Source organism: Scophthalmus maximus, chromosome 7 (genome assembly GCF_022379125.1).
Source record: "Scophthalmus maximus strain ysfricsl-2021 chromosome 7, ASM2237912v1, whole genome shotgun sequence".
Lineage (NCBI taxonomy): Eukaryota > Metazoa > Chordata > Actinopteri > Pleuronectiformes > Scophthalmidae > Scophthalmus > Scophthalmus maximus.
The window spans coordinates 25,137,305-25,154,954 of record NC_061521.1 but is presented as its reverse complement, the minus strand read 5'-3'; the positions used below and the strand labels follow the sequence as shown (position 1 = coordinate 25,154,954).

Genomic DNA, 17,650 nt, shown 5'->3' with positions numbered 1-17,650 from the left:
AACCTTTGTTTCGGGGCATTAAACTTCTGCCATACAACAAACAATGCGCGCTCTCTCCAAAACACACGTGCGCGCGCATGTGTGCACGCGTCCCTCCCTCGGACTGCGCTTGGCGTATCGCGATATCTCCCACGTGACGTCCGCAGTGTCTCCATCCAAAACAAAGATCCCCAGAATGCAGTTCGCGTGAGCTAGCTAGTTTTCTACGGAAAACTCTTAAAGCATTTTAGTTTTCTCGTCTTCTCCCGAACTCTGTCGAGCAGACATCGGACCGTTTCAGCAACCGGACAGAAAAACAACAACAACAACAACAACAACAACGACAACGTCGCCTCGGAATGCAACGCGAGAAGGTAAAAGCTCTTTTAAACCGTGGTTCATACGGCTAGCTAGCTAGCTGGCGTTGCTAGCTAACGTTAGCCGCCGACCAACTGCTGCTGTGGCGACGTGTTTAGCTCTTAGCTTAGCGGCTAAAGCTGTAACTTTACACAGGTCGACCAAACAAGTCTAGGATCCTCTTGAGTATCTGTCAAAGCATCGCGTCGAGTGACTGCTCGCTTTTTGAAGAGCCGTTGGTAAATGCAAACATGGCCACGTTTCACCCGGTGACCAGTGTCACGATGAGCAGAGTGAGAGAGGCAGGGCATTTATTTCAGTGTTTTGTGGTTTTTAAACTTTGTTGGTTTGAAAAGTGGGTGACAGTTATAACTGCTAACGTATCTGCAGCTCACGTGGTCAAGGCTGGTGAAGCACGAAGGACCAAACATCCTGAGCGTTCAATGTTTAGAATGTGTGTAGCTTTGCTAATGGTAACCAATGTCATTTTAAGGCTAACTAGCTAGCTAACTGTAGCTTCGCTAATGGCAACCAATGCCATTTTAAGCTAACTAGCTAGCTAGCTAACTGTAGCTTCGCTAATGGTAACCAATGCCATTGTAAGCTAACTAGCTAGCTAGCTAGCTAACTGTAGCATCGCTAATGGTAACCAATGTCATTTTAAGCTAGCTAACTGACTTGACTGACTAACTCACTAGCTAACGGACTAGCTTAACTTTGTCGCAAACAAATGGCAGTTAAACGAGACGTTCACCATCTGTTGTATTGATGATAACCTGTAGAGACATCTACATACAAATCAATTCAAACATTTATGGATATCATAGTTTAAAAAAAAAAAAGAAATGTAACAATTTTCACTCTGATTTTATAGTTATCGTGCACATGGATGGACGGATGTCCAGTATGTAACCTTTTTATTATTTTTAGTAGAACCCAAGCGATATGGATTTTTGGGGGCCAATATCAATATTAGGCAGTACAAGATTTCCGATACTGATACGTCTGCCGATATGTGATATATATATATATATATATACACATACATATGTATGTATATATGTATGTATATATATATGTATATATATACACATACATATGTATGTACATATGTATGTATATATGTATGTATATATATATATGTATGTATATATATACACATACATATGTATGTATATATGTATGTATATATGTATGTGTATATATATACATATATATGTGTGTATATGTATATATATATATATATACATATATATGTGTGTATATGTATATATGTATATATATATACATTTAACAAAATAAATAAATATATTTATATTTATAAATATGTTAACCCAAATTTCCCCATTGTGGGACGATTAAAGGTATATCTTATCTTAATCTGCCAATGATTCCTAAGATGTCGTTATCAAACCATTATGACAAAGAATTGTAATTTGAGGCTTAGTTGATATTTTAGTTTAACCATGAACTTTATCATGAATAACTATAAATAAAAAGAAAAACGCAAGCACAACCAAATATATGGAACTTGAATTTTGAAAAATTCCGATAATCTATTTTATGTTAAACTATAAATCTAAATGCACATTTTTTTCTGCATTGTTTATTCTGTACAATAAAGATTTCATATCTTAAACAGACGCAATGTCTGTGGAAGGCTAATATTGGCTGATATAATCGGAACGTGGGTTGAAATCATTGTAAATTCATCCCGGAAGTAATTTGTTTATAATTACAATTCCTTTATATTATAGAAGAAGCAGCCGCGTCGGTTCTTGTCGATCGTTGGTGAGATTGAGCGGCGTGGAGGTTGGTGTTGTAGTAACCTTACAGACAGATGTTCTGAGGGTTAATCCCTCACTGTGAACATCATCTGAACGACGGACTATGGTAAATCCATCGGGGCGTTGATTTCATCTGGCTGTAGAAGGACTAAGGCGTTGACTCTAGTAATAAAGTTGTGTTTATTTCTTGGATGGTGATAAATAAGAGATGTTATGGCGTCTGTGTTGATCTTTACTGTGCTCCAAATCATTAACAGTAGTTTGATAGGAGGATTTATTAAGCTATAAGCCTGAGCCTGGTTGACTCAGTGGACTGTATTTTATCTTGTTGTGTGAAGGAGTCCCCTGGTGTCTCAAGGGTGAAATTACCTCTACAGTTCCAGATCAAATGTGTCCCTTGAAATCAATGGATAATAGTTTTCCATATGACTATGAGGTTATGACGTGTTGCAACGACAGGAAACTACACTGTCACGGTGACTCGCAAAACATTCATCAACACAACTGCAGGAATTCAATTAACATTCAATAACTGAATAATAATAATAATAATGTGCAGTAGTTATGAATAGTTTGCAGCCATGCTTTTAATTTAACTCTGCACCAAAATCTTTAGTTAACTGATGAGTTGATTAGTCGATTTAAAAATGGTTGTCCGTTGGTTACGTTACAGTAAATTTAATATCTTTAGGTTTTAGATTGTTGATTGGACCAAAACATAACATTTGGTGCCATTTTCTCTTGACCACGTCCAGTTATGAAGTCATTAAGTTGACAATGCAAGTAATTTTTTTTTAACTACCAGCTCCTTTTGAAATGCATCAGAAGTACATTTAAAAAATATATATAAACTTTATTGTAGGGGTGTCAGAATTCACAAAATCTTAAATTTGCTTGCTTAATGTTAATCCTATATACATACTTTGCTTTTAATATGTTTTATTAGTCAGTTAGTTTTGTCAGTTTTCTGGTTCTTCGTCTAGTTTTTCTTTAACTGTAGTCTTCGCTATTATTGTCCCTTGACTGGGTCGTGCTGTGTTCGGGACCCCCTCGGAAACGCCACGAATGGATCTCATTGGTTTTTTATCCCACTTTGATAAATAAAAATAAAGATCTTCTTGTGATATTTATCTATTTTGTGATAAAAAAAAAATTATAGTGAAAAATAAGATAAGATGTCATAATAAATTCCTTTATTCGTCCCACAATGAGGAAATTCCGAGGTTTCAGCAGCACACAATGGACAGAATATAGCAGAAATAGCAGAATATACAAATAAATTTTAAAAATAGCAGCATGTATGTACAAAATATAACAAAATATAAATACTATGTACAGAGCAGTAGCAATAGTTGCACATGGAGAATAAATACAAATACTGCACAGTTGGTTATTGCGTGTGTGTGTGTGTGTGTGCGCGGACATAATGATATGTAGAATAAAACGTGGGGGGGGGAGACGAGCGGTACATGGAGCACTCAGGAGTCCGAGCATGCATGAACGCAGCACCGCTCGGATTCAGTCATGCACGCGGCCATTCACAGTTTACGGTTCCCCCCGGTGACTGACTGACGAGCCGGTTGCCCCCCCCCCCCCCCCCCCCCCCCCCTCCCCTCCCTCCCTCCGAGAGAGACACACACACACACGTTGCGGGGTCGAGGCGAAGCGGATGTATTTCATCATCTTCTCCGGAGCAGCGACGTTAAAGTCCGGTTGCGAGGTGCGAGTTGCGCGGAACGATGCTGGTGAAGTTGCAAAGTGATGGTCGAGGATGCTGAGGCGGCCGGAGGAGGAGCAGAGCCCGCTTTGTTCGGAGGAGCTCCGGGCTTCTGCGCCGCCGTGCTCCCGCAGCTCATCCCCTGCTGCTTCGTCTTCACTTGGCCCGGCGACGGCGACCGGTAAGGTGCACGTCCGCCCCCAGGACAGGACCGGGGAGGAGGAGGAGAAAATATATCTCATTGTTTTTAACACGCGGCCACACGGTCCGTGAACGCCTCTCGCTATGATTTACTGTGATTAAAAAAAAGAAGAAGATGGAATTATGATAGTGGCCCAGAAGGATGATCATCATGATCCCATGAAAACAAAACGATCCATCTCTTTATGATGAATTACCATTTTTCCCGATTTACATAAGTAAGGATGAGATGCAGCATTTATACTGTTGTTTTAAAGGGCTATTCCGCCTCTTCATTATCTTATATTCAGTCCAGAATTGCTGCATGCTGCCTTTTTTTTTTCTTTTTTCTCGCCCATCAGGACGTCTGTGTCAGCAGCCCCCTGAATAATAGATGGGACCCTCACTCGCCCCCTCGGGGCTCTCGCCCTCACCTCACGCTTTTAATAGAACCTGCCTGCCTGGTGTCTTTTGTCCAGCAGTGCTCGTTCTCTCTTAGGCTGTTGAACTTGACTTGTGTTTTTAACGTGTCAACACCTTGATGCAGAGCAACAAAGGTAGAAAAAAAATGTGGTGGGGGGGGGGGGGGGTTGGGGTATCATCATCATCAGTGCCCCGTAACAGGAAATTATCCTCCCCACTTCAGTTCAGTTCGCTCTGTGTAATCTTGACTGCAGCAGATCTGCATCGCCGTGTGAAAGATGAGAGGAGGGAAACACATTGCCTCCTTCCTTTGTTCCCTCTCTGCCCCGCTGCCCCGGCCATCGGCTGCCTGCCCCGCTTTGTCCCGAAGACGTGCTTTTGTCCCATTTCTGCGAAAACATAAAAAATCCCACTGGAGATTAAAAAAATAAAACAACATAAAATATCTTGCATCTTGTTAGGTCGCTTAATTGTCTCTGTGTGAAAAGGGGGAACCCTGATTGTCAGACGATATTCTTCTTTAACCTTGGTAAAATAAATTTAAAGAAACGACTGGTGTTATTTTATCTTTTTCATAGATAAAGATCATGTTTTTTTTGTCACACTTTCTTTGATAAGAATATCAGCGGGGATGTTCTCTCTCTCTCTGCGAGTCGGTCGGTTCACCTGAGCTCACGGAGGCAGACGGCAGCCCGCCGTGACCCTCGTCTTGTGTTCAAGGACGTTTCCAGACTCTGCAGTTAAACTGAGACTGACTTGTTTTGAAGAAGATACACGTTTTATTTGACTCTTTTTTTTTTTATAATGTTATCCTAACCCTATCCTGAATCGAATTTGAAATTCCAGAGTTAAATTGTTCCCTACGCACTGATTATTTAAACATCTTTAATTCTGACATCAGTAACGTTCGAATGTGTTGCGTCCATGTCGGTGTTTGTGGAGACGAAACAAAGAATACATCCGTGACCTTGACTGGCTGTAGTGCAGGTGTTAGTGGTGACAGTGATCACGCTGCCTCGTTGACCAGTCACCAGTTTGTTGCTGGGGCTCAGGAGGTAGAGACGTTCGTCCACTAACCCCAAAGGTTCGGCGGTTCGATCCCTGCTTTGGGCAAGACACGTCAAATGAGGGCGTTTTCACACCTGACAGTCCGGATGGAGGTCCGAACCAACGCTGCATGTTTTTGTTAACGTTGTTTACATTTGATCCGGTTAGTTTCGATTTGACGTTGCCATGTTGCGAGCGCACTAAAGAACTTTACATGACGAACCTACGTCCTGTCGTCATCACCTACGTGGGCTGATTTGTTTCCCTGATACTTGACTCTGATTGGTTTGTAGACGGATGTGCGTCTGGTGTGTGGTCAAAGACTTTTTCGTTTACGCCCTGCCGTCATATCCTCATATCCTCTCAGAAAATAAGTTGTACATTTCTGTAAATTTTCTCAAGTTGACTTTATTGTTTCGTCGGAACAAATTGCAACAAAATATTTCCTCGTACATTCTTACTCTTCTTTTTCCGCATCTTTTTCTTCTTCAACGACAGCTCGATGCCTCAACTTCCTGTAATTGTTTTTCCGAAAGTCAGAACCATCCCCAAAAATAGTTTTCACCCTGCTAACGAACCGAACCATGGTTCCTCTTTTGGTCGGATCAATTCTGGGTCCATTGGACAGTGGTCCGAGGAAACTTTCACACCTACAATTTTGGTTTGGACCAAACTAAAATAAGTCAATAAGACAAATAGAAAAGTGCTTTTATAAATACAGTCCATTTACAGTCCTTGCTGAATCCCGCTCTGTCGACTCAGACAGTTTTGCTAGTTCATCCTGTCTCATCAGCGCGTGAGTCCGACCTCACATCAGTAGCTTCCTGGTGTTGGTCACTATCCAGTAAGGTTTATTTTCTCCATAGCAGCTTTTTAAAAAGCTCTGCCAAAACCATACACAACCCGTTCACCTGTTCATGGTGCATGAAAACAAGAAGCATTGAATAATTCATGAATGAAATAGCGCACCCTGCACTTTTATTTATTTGTTTGATTTCTTTTCTTTTGTATTCAACACCTAGAGGTAAAACCTGCCTCAGTGAACCAGGCCACTGGTTTATTCATGTCTCCAGTGTTGCCGTGCGAAGCAGGGGGCCGGACTCTTCGCTCCTCATACGTCACTAATTCAATTTTTATAAAACGATAAAAATAAGTCGTCTGCTCGCTCTTCATTTTCCATCTCTGATGCTGTTAGACTACAGTGTCATCATCATCATCATCATCACATCATCATATTTCACAGCAGCAGACCTGGAAGTGTCTCTGCCTTGACACTCGGCACTATTGATCCGATTGGAAGCTACGCCGTCGTACTTTCATCAGTTTAATTTGTCATAACCGAATAACAATAATGTGCTGTAATCATAAATAGTTTGCGGCCATTTAAAAAAAAGATTTATGCACCAAAATCTTAAGTTAACTGATTAATTGATCAGTCGATTTAAATGAGTGTCAGGAAATCAATCGGTTACCTTACAGTAAATTTAATATTCTAGATTGTGAATTGGATAAAACATGTAAATTTGATGACGGTGAAATTGAGACGACCATTTTCACTTCAAAAAATGTTAATAATAGACGAAATGATTAATCTACCAGAGGAATTGACAAAAAGCAATTTTTAGTTGCAGCCCTCCTGTAAATGTGCGACTGTATCTTTAAATCACAGACCGTTTATCAGTCAATCGGATTTTATTTGTATAGTTTGTATGTAAAACAGTTAAACAGGAGTAATGTAAAACCAGAAATTTAAAAAGCATAATATAGGATATTAAAAGGAAAACAATGTCGAGAAAGTAAATAGTTCTTTAAAAAATATCCACATTCTCTTCTGCCCCCTTCATCCTAATCTCTTCTCTTGTGTCTATAGCTTTATGTATTTAATATTTATTTGATTTACTTCAAATGTCCATATGTAACTGTCTTACTTTTACTATGTTAAGAAAAATTAAAACCTAAAGTCAGGAATTTCAAATCCATTCAAGCTGCAGTGATGCAGACGTACAGACAGTTTGTGTGTTTATGCGTTAACGTCCGTGCTGAGGAGTAAAGGGCAGATATTAAGATAATATAACTGCTCTCTCAGGGCTGCTCGTCTCGTCTCGTCTCTGGAAAAAAACAACAACCGGTGAATCACAGAGAAGCGCCGCAGGAAGCGTCAGCTGCTCCCAGGAAAGATCGAAGGCTTTTTAATCTGTCGGTCGAACAAAAAAAAAAGAAGTCTTAATCCGAATCCGAAGCAGGTGAAAACAGTCCAGGGTCGTTTCTGTTTGTCGATTGTTTGTTTCACTCGGATGCTCTCACACGTGTGCGTGCGTGCGTGCGTGTGTGTGTGCAGCTGCAAGCTGACGTTGCCACTTTGTCGTCGGCCCTGTTTCTGCAGCACTCAGCGCTTGTCAGGGTTCACTCGAGTTGACTGCAGACTTTTTAAAGGCTCCCTCGCGCTCGCTCCTCGTTCCACAGCTCGTCACGCAATAAACGAACCCTCTTACCCCCCGAGCTGCTGCTGCACCAGCGTGTGTGTGCGCGTGTGGTGTGTGCGTGCGCGCGCACACCAAGTCGTCATAGTCCATCTTAATTCTTCCATCAAGTCACGCATGAGTGACTCTGTACGACGAGTAGTGTGATCCCACTCGGAGTTGACATTAAAATGACGCAGGAAGTGGAGTTGATGTGTGAGTTTGGAAGTGATTGTCTCCTCCAGGCCCAGCGGCAGCAGCAGTAGCTTCTTTACATCAGCCAGAGTCAAGGACGTCCAACTGTCTCCAACAGCACTTGGAGCATTCAAGTGTCGAACATTAGCTTATTGCAAATCCTCATCTGAACTATTTTCACTGTTATGTTTTGTCTGGGACAGTAATTTTTGTGAACTTTACCATGTCAAATGACCAAAAGATCCAGATTTTACCATCATCCTCTTTCAGGATGTTAAGTGACCCTGCCGGTCTCATCATTAAACGTACCAAAAAGCTTAAAAAGCTAAACGTAAATTACCAAAAACGTTCAGGAAAATATTAAAGACCCTCACAATTTTATTTACTGTGTTGGTTTGTGTGTGTGTTTTCCAGTGACCAGCAGCGTGGTTTGTCAGTGTTGGACTGCAACCACCAGCACCAGCAGCAGCAGCAGCATCATCAGCTGCAGCGGCGGCAGGTCGGCACCATGAGTGCGTACGGGTCCGGTGGCGGCGGTGCGAGAGAACGAGGAGGAGCAGAACATTACCGCGAGCAACGGCGGCGCTCCGGCGACCGCTCACGTGACTCGTCCCACGAGAGAGGAGAGAGCCAGCTGACGCCGTGCATCAGGAACGTGACCTCACCCACTCGGCAGCACGGTGAGGAGAACAGATTTTCCTAGAAAACACAATGTACACAATGACACGAGTCAATACTGTAGCGTGTACGAATGTGTTCGACTTTCCTCCCTCAGACCGCGAACGTGGCGACGGCGGCTCGTCCTCCAGATCCTCCAGCCCGCGCCCGCCCAGGGTTTCCCTTCCCTACTCCCACATCGGGGGCACTCTGATCGGGGGACCGATCCCTCGGTCACTGGGCCTCGCCGGCATCGACCACCACTCCAAGAGCCTGGGCGACATGATCTACGTGTACGACCTGAGCAGTAAGGAGGGGCACCGCGGCGCCCTGAGGCTGGGGGAGCGAGTGACGCTCATCGTGGACAACACCAGATTCGTGGTGGACCCCGCGATCTTCACGGCTCAACCCAACACCATGCTGGGCAGGTGAGGACCGAGGTCTGCTGTCATCGTCACTGTGTCTGGGGAGATGTCAGTTATACAGTAAAAACACAACGCTATATTCAAATGTGTTTTTATTTAGTTTTTATTTGTTTTAGCTTCTTTATCATTCCAGCCCGTAGAGACCGATCTTTATCTGCATTTATGTTTAACAATATGATAATTTTTATTTTACTGAATAGACAATGCAGAAAGTATGTGCATTTATGTTTGAATAATTAATATATTTTTAAGTAAATAATAACGTTAAAGAAATATAAAAGTAAATTACCAAAAAAGTACAAAAAAATGTGGTCAGTGTTTTGCAATATAATATTTTTTCTAAAAATATTCATAGATTAATTACAAATGACAATATTCAGCGAGGAAAAAAATAAGTTAAACGTACTAAAAAGCTAAAAAAAAAAAAAAGTTCTGATACTGATGATATATAAAAAATTGCAACTCCTACTAACTGAATAAATATTCAAATTTTTTAACGATCCCCTGATAATACTGATAACCTTGATCATTTTGGACAATATTAACTGTAAAATATCAAGCCTCAATTACATTTTGTCCTTTCATAAGGGTTTGATGATGACATAAATTTATATATATATATTCAATTAAATTAAATTAAATTTGTTTTGCGCCAATTCACAACATATACACATCTGGGTATCAGAAATGTTTTACTCCTTAATATCAGTATTGGCATTGGACCCCCGAAATAATTCTTAACTTTATAATATTTTATATGTATATGTATATATGTATATATATGTATATATATATATATATATATATGTATATATACAGTTTTTTATTTAACTATAAATAGAAGATAACACAAATACAACCAAATATACAGCATTGAACTCCTTTATAAAAAATGTACGTAATTATTTACATTTTCTTTTACTTATACTTGCTTATCTTTTCTACATTGTATATTCTGTAAAATGATTATTTAATTTTTTTAAACTTATACTTGCGTATTTTTTCTGCATTGTTTGTTCTGTAAAATAAAAGTGTTTATATTCGTGCATATCGACAAACATAAACGCAAGTTGGTAAAAGGCACATAATGTCCAATCGATACATCCGATTGTCACATTAATTTTTGTCTCTGACGCTCCAACACGAAACAGACTTCACAGAGTCTTCACAGTTTGTTTTCCTTCTGTTTCTTCTCAGGATGTTCGGTTCTGGGCGGGACAACAACTTCACGCGGCCCAATGAGAAGGGAGAGTTCGAAGTTGCCGACGGCATCAGTTCGACCGTCTTCAGAGCGATTCTGGTGAGAGAACACGACTCTCTCTCTCTCTATCTGTCTTTTCTCTCATCCCCTTCTTTTCTCTGTCCTTAAGTCCGTTCCTCTCCTCCCTCTTCCCTACAGTCGTCCTCTTCTCTCATTTCCTCAGTATCTCTTACTTCCTTTCCTTACTCCTTCTTTACCATTTTCCATCTGAATTTTCAGATCTTTTTATCCTCCTCTCTCTGGGACCCAGTGAGGTCGAAACCCCTTCTGAAATATAAACAACAACAATTCAAATGGTTTCTCCACTTTCTAATTTTCCTCATAGCCATCTCTCTGCACAAACATTTGTATATATCTATATTTTTTTTTATCAGTAAAATCCGCCAAAATTAAAGCTAAAACATCACGGATACAGACACCGCCATCTTGTGCTTTTGACGTCATTTGGAAATGGTAGTGATGGTGGAGTGGATCAGCTGTTTTGAGGGCCCGCCCATACACAACTCTCAAACCAATCAGGAGTCAGTCTCAGGCTCAGCTGTCAATCATCATCAACTAACTAATAAAACCAAACTGACCAGAAACAAGAACATACATCCGTGTGATGAGAACTAAATAAAATGACAAACCTTTTTGAGAAAAATGTATTTATTGTATAACTCCCTAACATGGAGGGGGTGTTTACTGCAGCCAGCCACCAGGGGGCGATCCGGATGATTTGGCTTCACTATTGGTGAAGCTGTCATGCAAAAATGAAATCCATTTGCCTCGAGGACATTTGCTGAATAATCTTTACGGATTGTGGTTTGTTATTATGTCACAGTGGATATTGTGGCGTCGGTGTGTTTGTTCTCTGGGATTAAAACAAAAAAAGCCCCCGAGGAAAACAGGAAGCAGGAAGTGAGCTGAGCCAGAGCTTTCAGCCGCTGATCTCCTCCTCCTCCTCCTCCTCCTCCTCCTCCTCATCATCATCACACTGTGGTGTTTGAGTCATGTGACACAGAGAGAGGACGGAAAGTGGAGCAGGGAGAGATCTTTCTCTCTCCCTCTCCCTTTTTCTCTCTCTCTCTCGCTCTCTCTCTCCCTCTCCCTTTTTCTCTCTCCCTCACATCCCTCTCTCTCTCTCTCTTTCTCTCCTTCTCTCCTTCTCTCATTCTCGTTCCCTCTCTCTCTTTCTTTCCCTCTTTCCTGTGACGTCGCCCTGTTTTTACGTCACCACTACTTCATCCCTCTCCCTCCCTCCCTCCCTCCCTCTCTCTCTCTCTCTCTTTTTCTCCCCCGCTCCCTCTCTCTCTCTCTCTCTCACTCTCTGCCTGTGTGAGCACTTCAGCATCAATAATGGCGTCTTGTTTTTCCTCCCATGCTTGTTCGTGCATGTGAACAACCCACTTATTCATTTCCTTGAGTGTGTGTATGTGTGTGTGTATGTGTGTGTGTGTGTGTGCCGCTGCTGAAAATGGCAGGATTACTACAAGTCGGGGATAATCCGCTGTCCCGATGGCGTCTCCATCCCCGAGCTGCGCGAGGCATGTGACTACCTCTGCATCTCCTTCAACTACAGCACCATCAAGTGCAGAGACCTGAGTGAGTACGAGTCGCTTGTTACCGTGTGAACTGCGGCGAGCTGCGGGAGCATGTGGCCGCCGGTGAGTGACACGGCTACTGTTGTTGTTGTTGTTGTTGATGTATCTGCATCGGTAGATGATCTGCTGTTTGTTTTTTATTAGTAAAATCACTGGATGTGTTTGATGGTGACAAAATCTGTAGCTCTGAGCTGGAGACGATGTTGTTGACGGCTTGTTGTTTTACTGTAGCTGCTGTTGACACATCCGTTAACATTATGGAGGCGTTTTACCGATGTCAGGGAGTTAAAAATAAAAGTTCACACTTTATCGACCGATATGTGTGTTTTAGTAAAATGTCAAAGATTCGTCAGGTGTCGTTATCAAACACTTGTGACAAAGAAATGTAACTGAGGTTCGATATTTTACAGTTTAACCATGTTTTAGAAAACACAAAAAAATATAGAACCTAAATCAAGAAAATAAACATACTAGAAATGTAAAGATAAATATGCATCTTTTCTGCATTGTTTTATTCTGTAAAATAAAAGTTTTCACGTCGGCAAACATAAATACAGATAGGCCTGTCACGATAATTACGTTATTGACTTCGTACGATACATGGATATGAACTCAATCATTTTTATTGACCTCAGTAATAAGCCGTTGTGTCTCTACATGCTTGTTTGTTGACATAACATCTGTTCTTGTCATAATCAATTTACTGGTATTTGTCTAAAAGGCACCATGTTCTTCAGATTGCTTGTTTTGTCTGAGGCCTGAACACAGAGTCTCAACTTTTGATAACTTTTCTCTGAGCAGTGAAACAAATCGTGTAGGACAACGGCCAATAGACCTAAACTGTGAGCTCATGTGATTCAGAATATTCAGGTCCTTAATGACGATTATATTGTTTATCGCGCTAATTTCTGGGACGATATATCGTGGCAACAGAAAGTAGTTATCGTGACGAGGCCTAAACATACAGATACTGATTTAACTTGGAAAGACTCAGATCAGATGATAGAGCAAATGTAGAGCTGCAACTAATGATTAATCGATTAGTTGTTTGGTCCATAAAATGTCATAAAATGGTGAAAAATGTTGGCCATGTTTCGCAAAACCCAAAACATGATGTTTTCTTTTGTCCACACACCAAAGATATTCAGTTTATTGTCACAGAGGAGCAAAGAAACTAGAACATATTCACATTGAAGAAGCAAAGATCAGAGAATTTTTCATAAAAACAACTTGAAACGATTCATCGATTGTCAATGGTGCGTGCAGGTCAAGGTTTCACTCTTAGTTTTCACTCGTTCGTCGGATCGAAATCATCGTCTGTTCCTCATCGAGTCGACACATGAATCAGGATTTATTTTTCTTTGAATATTTTAAACGGTTTCCGTTCGAGCAGCTGCACAGAGACGATATTCAGGTCAGACGTGCTGCAGTGCTGCCGGAATATCATCCGCTGTAGAACGTTCATTCAGTATCTCGTCGACACTGAAATCCCTCAAATCTCCTCCTGTGTATAAACTTCAGCACATAAACTTTATGGAAACGTTCAAAAAGAGAGCAGTGTCCTCCACCTCAAGGCTACAACACTGAATACCAATAATAAAACTTTTACCAATTTCATTGATACGCTCATCAGTCAGCCGTCAAATTTTTTTTTGCTCAGAGCAGGATAATATAATTGATCCATGTAGTGAAATTCAATTTGACAAAAACACGAGCAGCACAAGGAGAAACTTGGTACGAATAAAAAAAGAAAACAAACACACCTCGGCCAAGAGTTACGTGAAAATATAAAATACTTCTGAATATAAATCCGAGCGATAAATATCAGTATTGGCGTTTATTTGTCCACATAAAAACTTTTTTCACAGACTAAACAACACAGAAAAGATGTGGATTTACGTTAAATTTGTTTATTTACTTCATTCAACTTTTATGTATGTTGTCGTATTTGTGTTTTCCTTTTATTTATAGTTATTTATAATAGTTTTTTGGTGAAATGGAAATTGTCTATATATATATATATATATATATATATATATATATATATATATATATATATATATAAAAAAAATATTTATACACATACACACATACATATGTATTGAAAGATAAGCTATAAAAAATAACCATATATCGGCCTATACATGCATATGTATATATATGTGTGTATATACCATATATAACAGTAAATCGATTAGTATTCCACTACTAAACAAGTGTGTGTGTGTGTGTGTGTGTGTGTGTATATATATATATATATATATATATATATATATATATATATATATACACACACACATTTGTTCCTCACAAACAGCAGCATGTTATTTATTACTTCTTCAGAAGTTCTGTCATTACAACAACGTCAGTTTTCCCAGTATTTATTATCTTTAGTATGAAATGAGCTCAGTGTTGTTGGTTCCCTGGCTCCGCCTCCTCACCGCCTCCGTCTCCCCGCCTCTCCTCCTCAGGCGCCCTGATGCACGAGCTGTCCAACGACGGCGCGCGGCATCAGTTCGAGTGCTACCTGGAGGAGATGGTGCTGCCGCTGATGGTGGCCAGCGCCGAGAGCGGCGAGCGGGAGTGTCACGTGGTGGTGCTGACGGACGACGACGTGGTGGACTGGGACGAGGAGTACCCGCCGCAGATGGGGGAGGAGTACTCGCAGAGTAAGACGCCGTTCTGTCGCCAACGTCAGCATCTGACCACTTCCTAGCGAACATTACCGTTCGATACTGTAACGTGATACGATGGGGAAGAGGGCGTCAACGCACCACTAGAGCGTTCAAAGTGCTAAATGCTAAATCAGTGCTAGGAAGATGATGTTCTACTAGCATTTCTGAAGCCACAACGTACAACTTATGAAGGGCGCGTGGAATATTAAACAGTTGCTGCTGTGGATTCACGTATGTTTTGATCGTCTCCCCCTGTCCGACAGTCATCTACAGCACCAAACTGTACCGGTTCTTCAAGTACATCGAGAACCGAGACGTGGCCAAGTCGGTGCTGAAGGACCGAGGACTGAAAAAGATCCGTCTGGGAATCGAAGGTACTAGCTGCCACATTTTGTTAGCTTTGCACAGAGCCAGACTAACCGTTACTCCTCGTTTCCAGTCTTTGCGCTAAGCTAAGCTAACAGCTGAAACAAGACTTGTCGTTTTGTCTCCTCCAGGTTACCCGACCTACAAGGAGAAGGTGAAGCGGCGTCCCGGAGGTCGGCCGGAGGTCATCTACAACTACGTCCAGCGTCCCTTCATCCGCATGTCCTGGGAGAAGGAGGAGGGGAAGAGTCGCCACGTGGACTTCCAGTGCGTCAAGTCCAAGTCCACCACCAACCTGGCGGCGGCGGCCGCGGACATTCCCCAGGACCAGCTGGTGGTCATGCAGCCGACGGGGCCGCAGGTGGACGAGCTGGACACTCTGCCGCAGCCCCCAGGGGGCGCCGGCGAAGCCCACCAGCCGGCGCTCGCGCAGGCCCACGAGGGCCAGAACCAGGACAGTCCGAGCCAGGCGGCCCACGGCAACCAGCAGCACGGCAGCAGCCAAACTCAGGCCACGTACCACTACGAGCCGGACCCCGACTCACCGTCACCTTCTGCATGAGACTGAGCGTCACACGTCCCCGCCCCCTGTGTTCACGCCGACGGTAACAAGAGCTTTTTACTTTACATCGTTGCACCGAGCGAGAAACAGAAAACAAACAAACACGACTGAGCAGAAAAACAATGAAGCACAAGACGAACACAGATCAACGATTCTCCGCCTCAGAGTCACTCGTTGCTTTCAGCGTGAACACAAACGCCTCCTCGCGGCGCCCAGCTCCGCCCCTCGTCCCTCTTCCCTCTTTCTCCCATCGCCCCTCGTCCCCCTCCTCTAGTCCCTCTAACTCCTCCCCCTTCGTCCTCCTCCCTCTTCCTCCTTCCGATCCTTGTCCCTCTAACTCCTCCCCCTTCGTCCTCCTCCCTTTTCCTCCTTCCGACCCTTGTCCCTCGTCCTCCCCTCGTCCCTCTAACTCCTCCCCTCCTCCCCTCTTCCCTGTTATTCCTCCCCGCGCGACTTTCTCCCCTCGCTCCTCTTCCTCCTCCCCGCCCATCGTTCCTTTAACTCGTCCCCTCTCGTCATCCTCCCCGCCCCTCGTTCCTTTAACTCGTCCCCTCTCGTCGTCCTCCCCGCCCCTCGTTCCTTTAACTCGTCCCCTCTCGTCGTCCTCCCCGCCCCTCGTTCCTTTAACTCGTCCCCTCTCGTCGTCCTCCCCGCCCCTCGTTCCTTTAACTCGTCCCCTCTCGTCGTCCTCCCCGCCCCTCGTTCCTTTAACTCGTCCCCTCTCGTCGTCCTCCCCGCCCCTCGTTCCTTTAACTCGTCCCAGCTCGTCCTCCTCCCCGCCCCTCGTTTCCTCGTACCTGTTCCTCCTTCTCGCCCCTCGTCCTTCTTCCTCGTCCTCCTCCCTCCTCTTCCTCCCTAGTGGCAAAACACCACTTTGCCTTCTGTCGCAGCCTTCCTCTCACACAGCGTCCGAATGACGGAGAAGCTGCTCAGCAGTCGAGGGGGCGGGGTCAGAACAAAAGCACATCAGCAGCCTCCTCCTCACCACCTCAACGCTCCTCTTCTCCTTGTTTTATTTATCTGACCTTAGGAGACTGGGTCGCTTTCTGTGTGAAAAGATAAAGTTCTGTATTTAATTTTCATGAAGCGTGTGTGTGTGTGTGTGTGTGTGTGTGTGTGTGTGTGTGTGTGTGTGTGTGTGTGTGTGTGTGTGTGTGTGTGTGTGTGTGTGTGTGTGTGTGTGTGTGTGTGTGTGTGTGTGTGTGTGTGTGTGTGTGTGTGTGTGTGTGTGTGTGGAGGATGGATGAGGATGTTTCACTCCTTCTGTTGTTTGCACCAGTTGATTTGGTTCAACTCCCCTTTTTTCACTTATTGTTCTTATTACTGTATTTTATTACATTTTTTGCTCCAGTCTCTGAAAACTCTGCACAGGTTTTTATCACCACTGCTGTGAGCGCACACGATGTCAGAAAACAATGTTTTTCTAATAAAGAATATTCACAACGACTCTGTGAACAATAATCACGTCCTTACTTTCAATTCTCTTCAAACGGTAAAAACCAGCAAATGTTTTATTTACCAGGTCCAGCGCTGCCCTCTAGTGGCCGTGTGCAGAACGACCAGCAGAGGTCTTTCGTCTTTGAAACGACCACAGAGTAGGATTTTTTTTTTTTAACATTTTAGATTGATCGAGAATCAGAATCATTCGATCGATCAAGCGATGGAGGGAAACTCGTTTGGAGTTAAACCACCAACGTTAAAACGTAGAGGAACGAAGCAAACGTGAGGGAGGAGCTGATGTCTGAGTTTTCCCAATTCATTTAAACAATTTTTTTTTTTTTGTAAACGTCACTCTGGAAAAAAAATTTTACTTCCAGTATTTTCAGATGCGTTAAATTGTTCAAACCACAAATAAACTCAGACTTTGAATATTAACCAGCCGGCATTATACCACTTTAGTTCTGATTATACCTCCGTGTGTTTTTCATAAATAAGGTTATCTGGGGGAATAATACTGTAAGTAATAGATGAAATTAC

At 42.7% G+C, this 17,650-nt stretch overlaps 1 protein-coding gene across 2 annotated transcripts; it reads left to right on the top strand.

The window, feature by feature from the left end:
- The first annotated feature begins 150 nt into the window (after nucleotides 1–150).
- LOC118315081 (BTB/POZ domain-containing protein 10-like) lies at nucleotides 151–17,119 on the top strand. Of its 2 annotated transcripts, none has more exons than XM_035642062.2 (8): nucleotides 151–353; nucleotides 8,559–8,824; nucleotides 8,920–9,229; nucleotides 10,424–10,526; nucleotides 11,951–12,071; nucleotides 14,542–14,739; nucleotides 15,009–15,119; nucleotides 15,243–17,119. In XM_035642062.2, exons 2-8 carry the CDS (start codon nucleotides 8,653–8,655, stop codon nucleotides 15,671–15,673), a joined length of 1,446 nt encoding a protein of 481 aa, XP_035497955.1. In that variant the 5' UTR covers nucleotides 151–353; nucleotides 8,559–8,652; the 3' UTR covers nucleotides 15,674–17,119. The 2 variants fall into 2 exon arrangements, with proteins under 2 accessions (XP_035497955.1, XP_035497954.1); XM_035642061.2 differs by lacking the exon at nucleotides 151–353 and adding an exon at nucleotides 3,796–4,021.
- The last annotated feature ends 531 nt before the right edge of the window (nucleotides 17,120–17,650 follow it).

Coding starts and splice junctions, on each gene's coding strand:
- LOC118315081 (XM_035642061.2), top strand. CDS start 3,885: ATGGTCGAGGATGCTGAGGCGGCCGGAGGAGGAGCAGAGCCCGCTTTG. Junction 4,022..8,558: donor TGGCCCGGCGACGGCGACCG/GTAAGGTGCACG, acceptor TGTGTTTTCCAG/TGACCAGCAGCGTGGTTTGT. Junction 14,740..15,008: donor GGGGGAGGAGTACTCGCAGA/GTAAGACGCCGT, acceptor CCTGTCCGACAG/TCATCTACAGCACCAAACTG.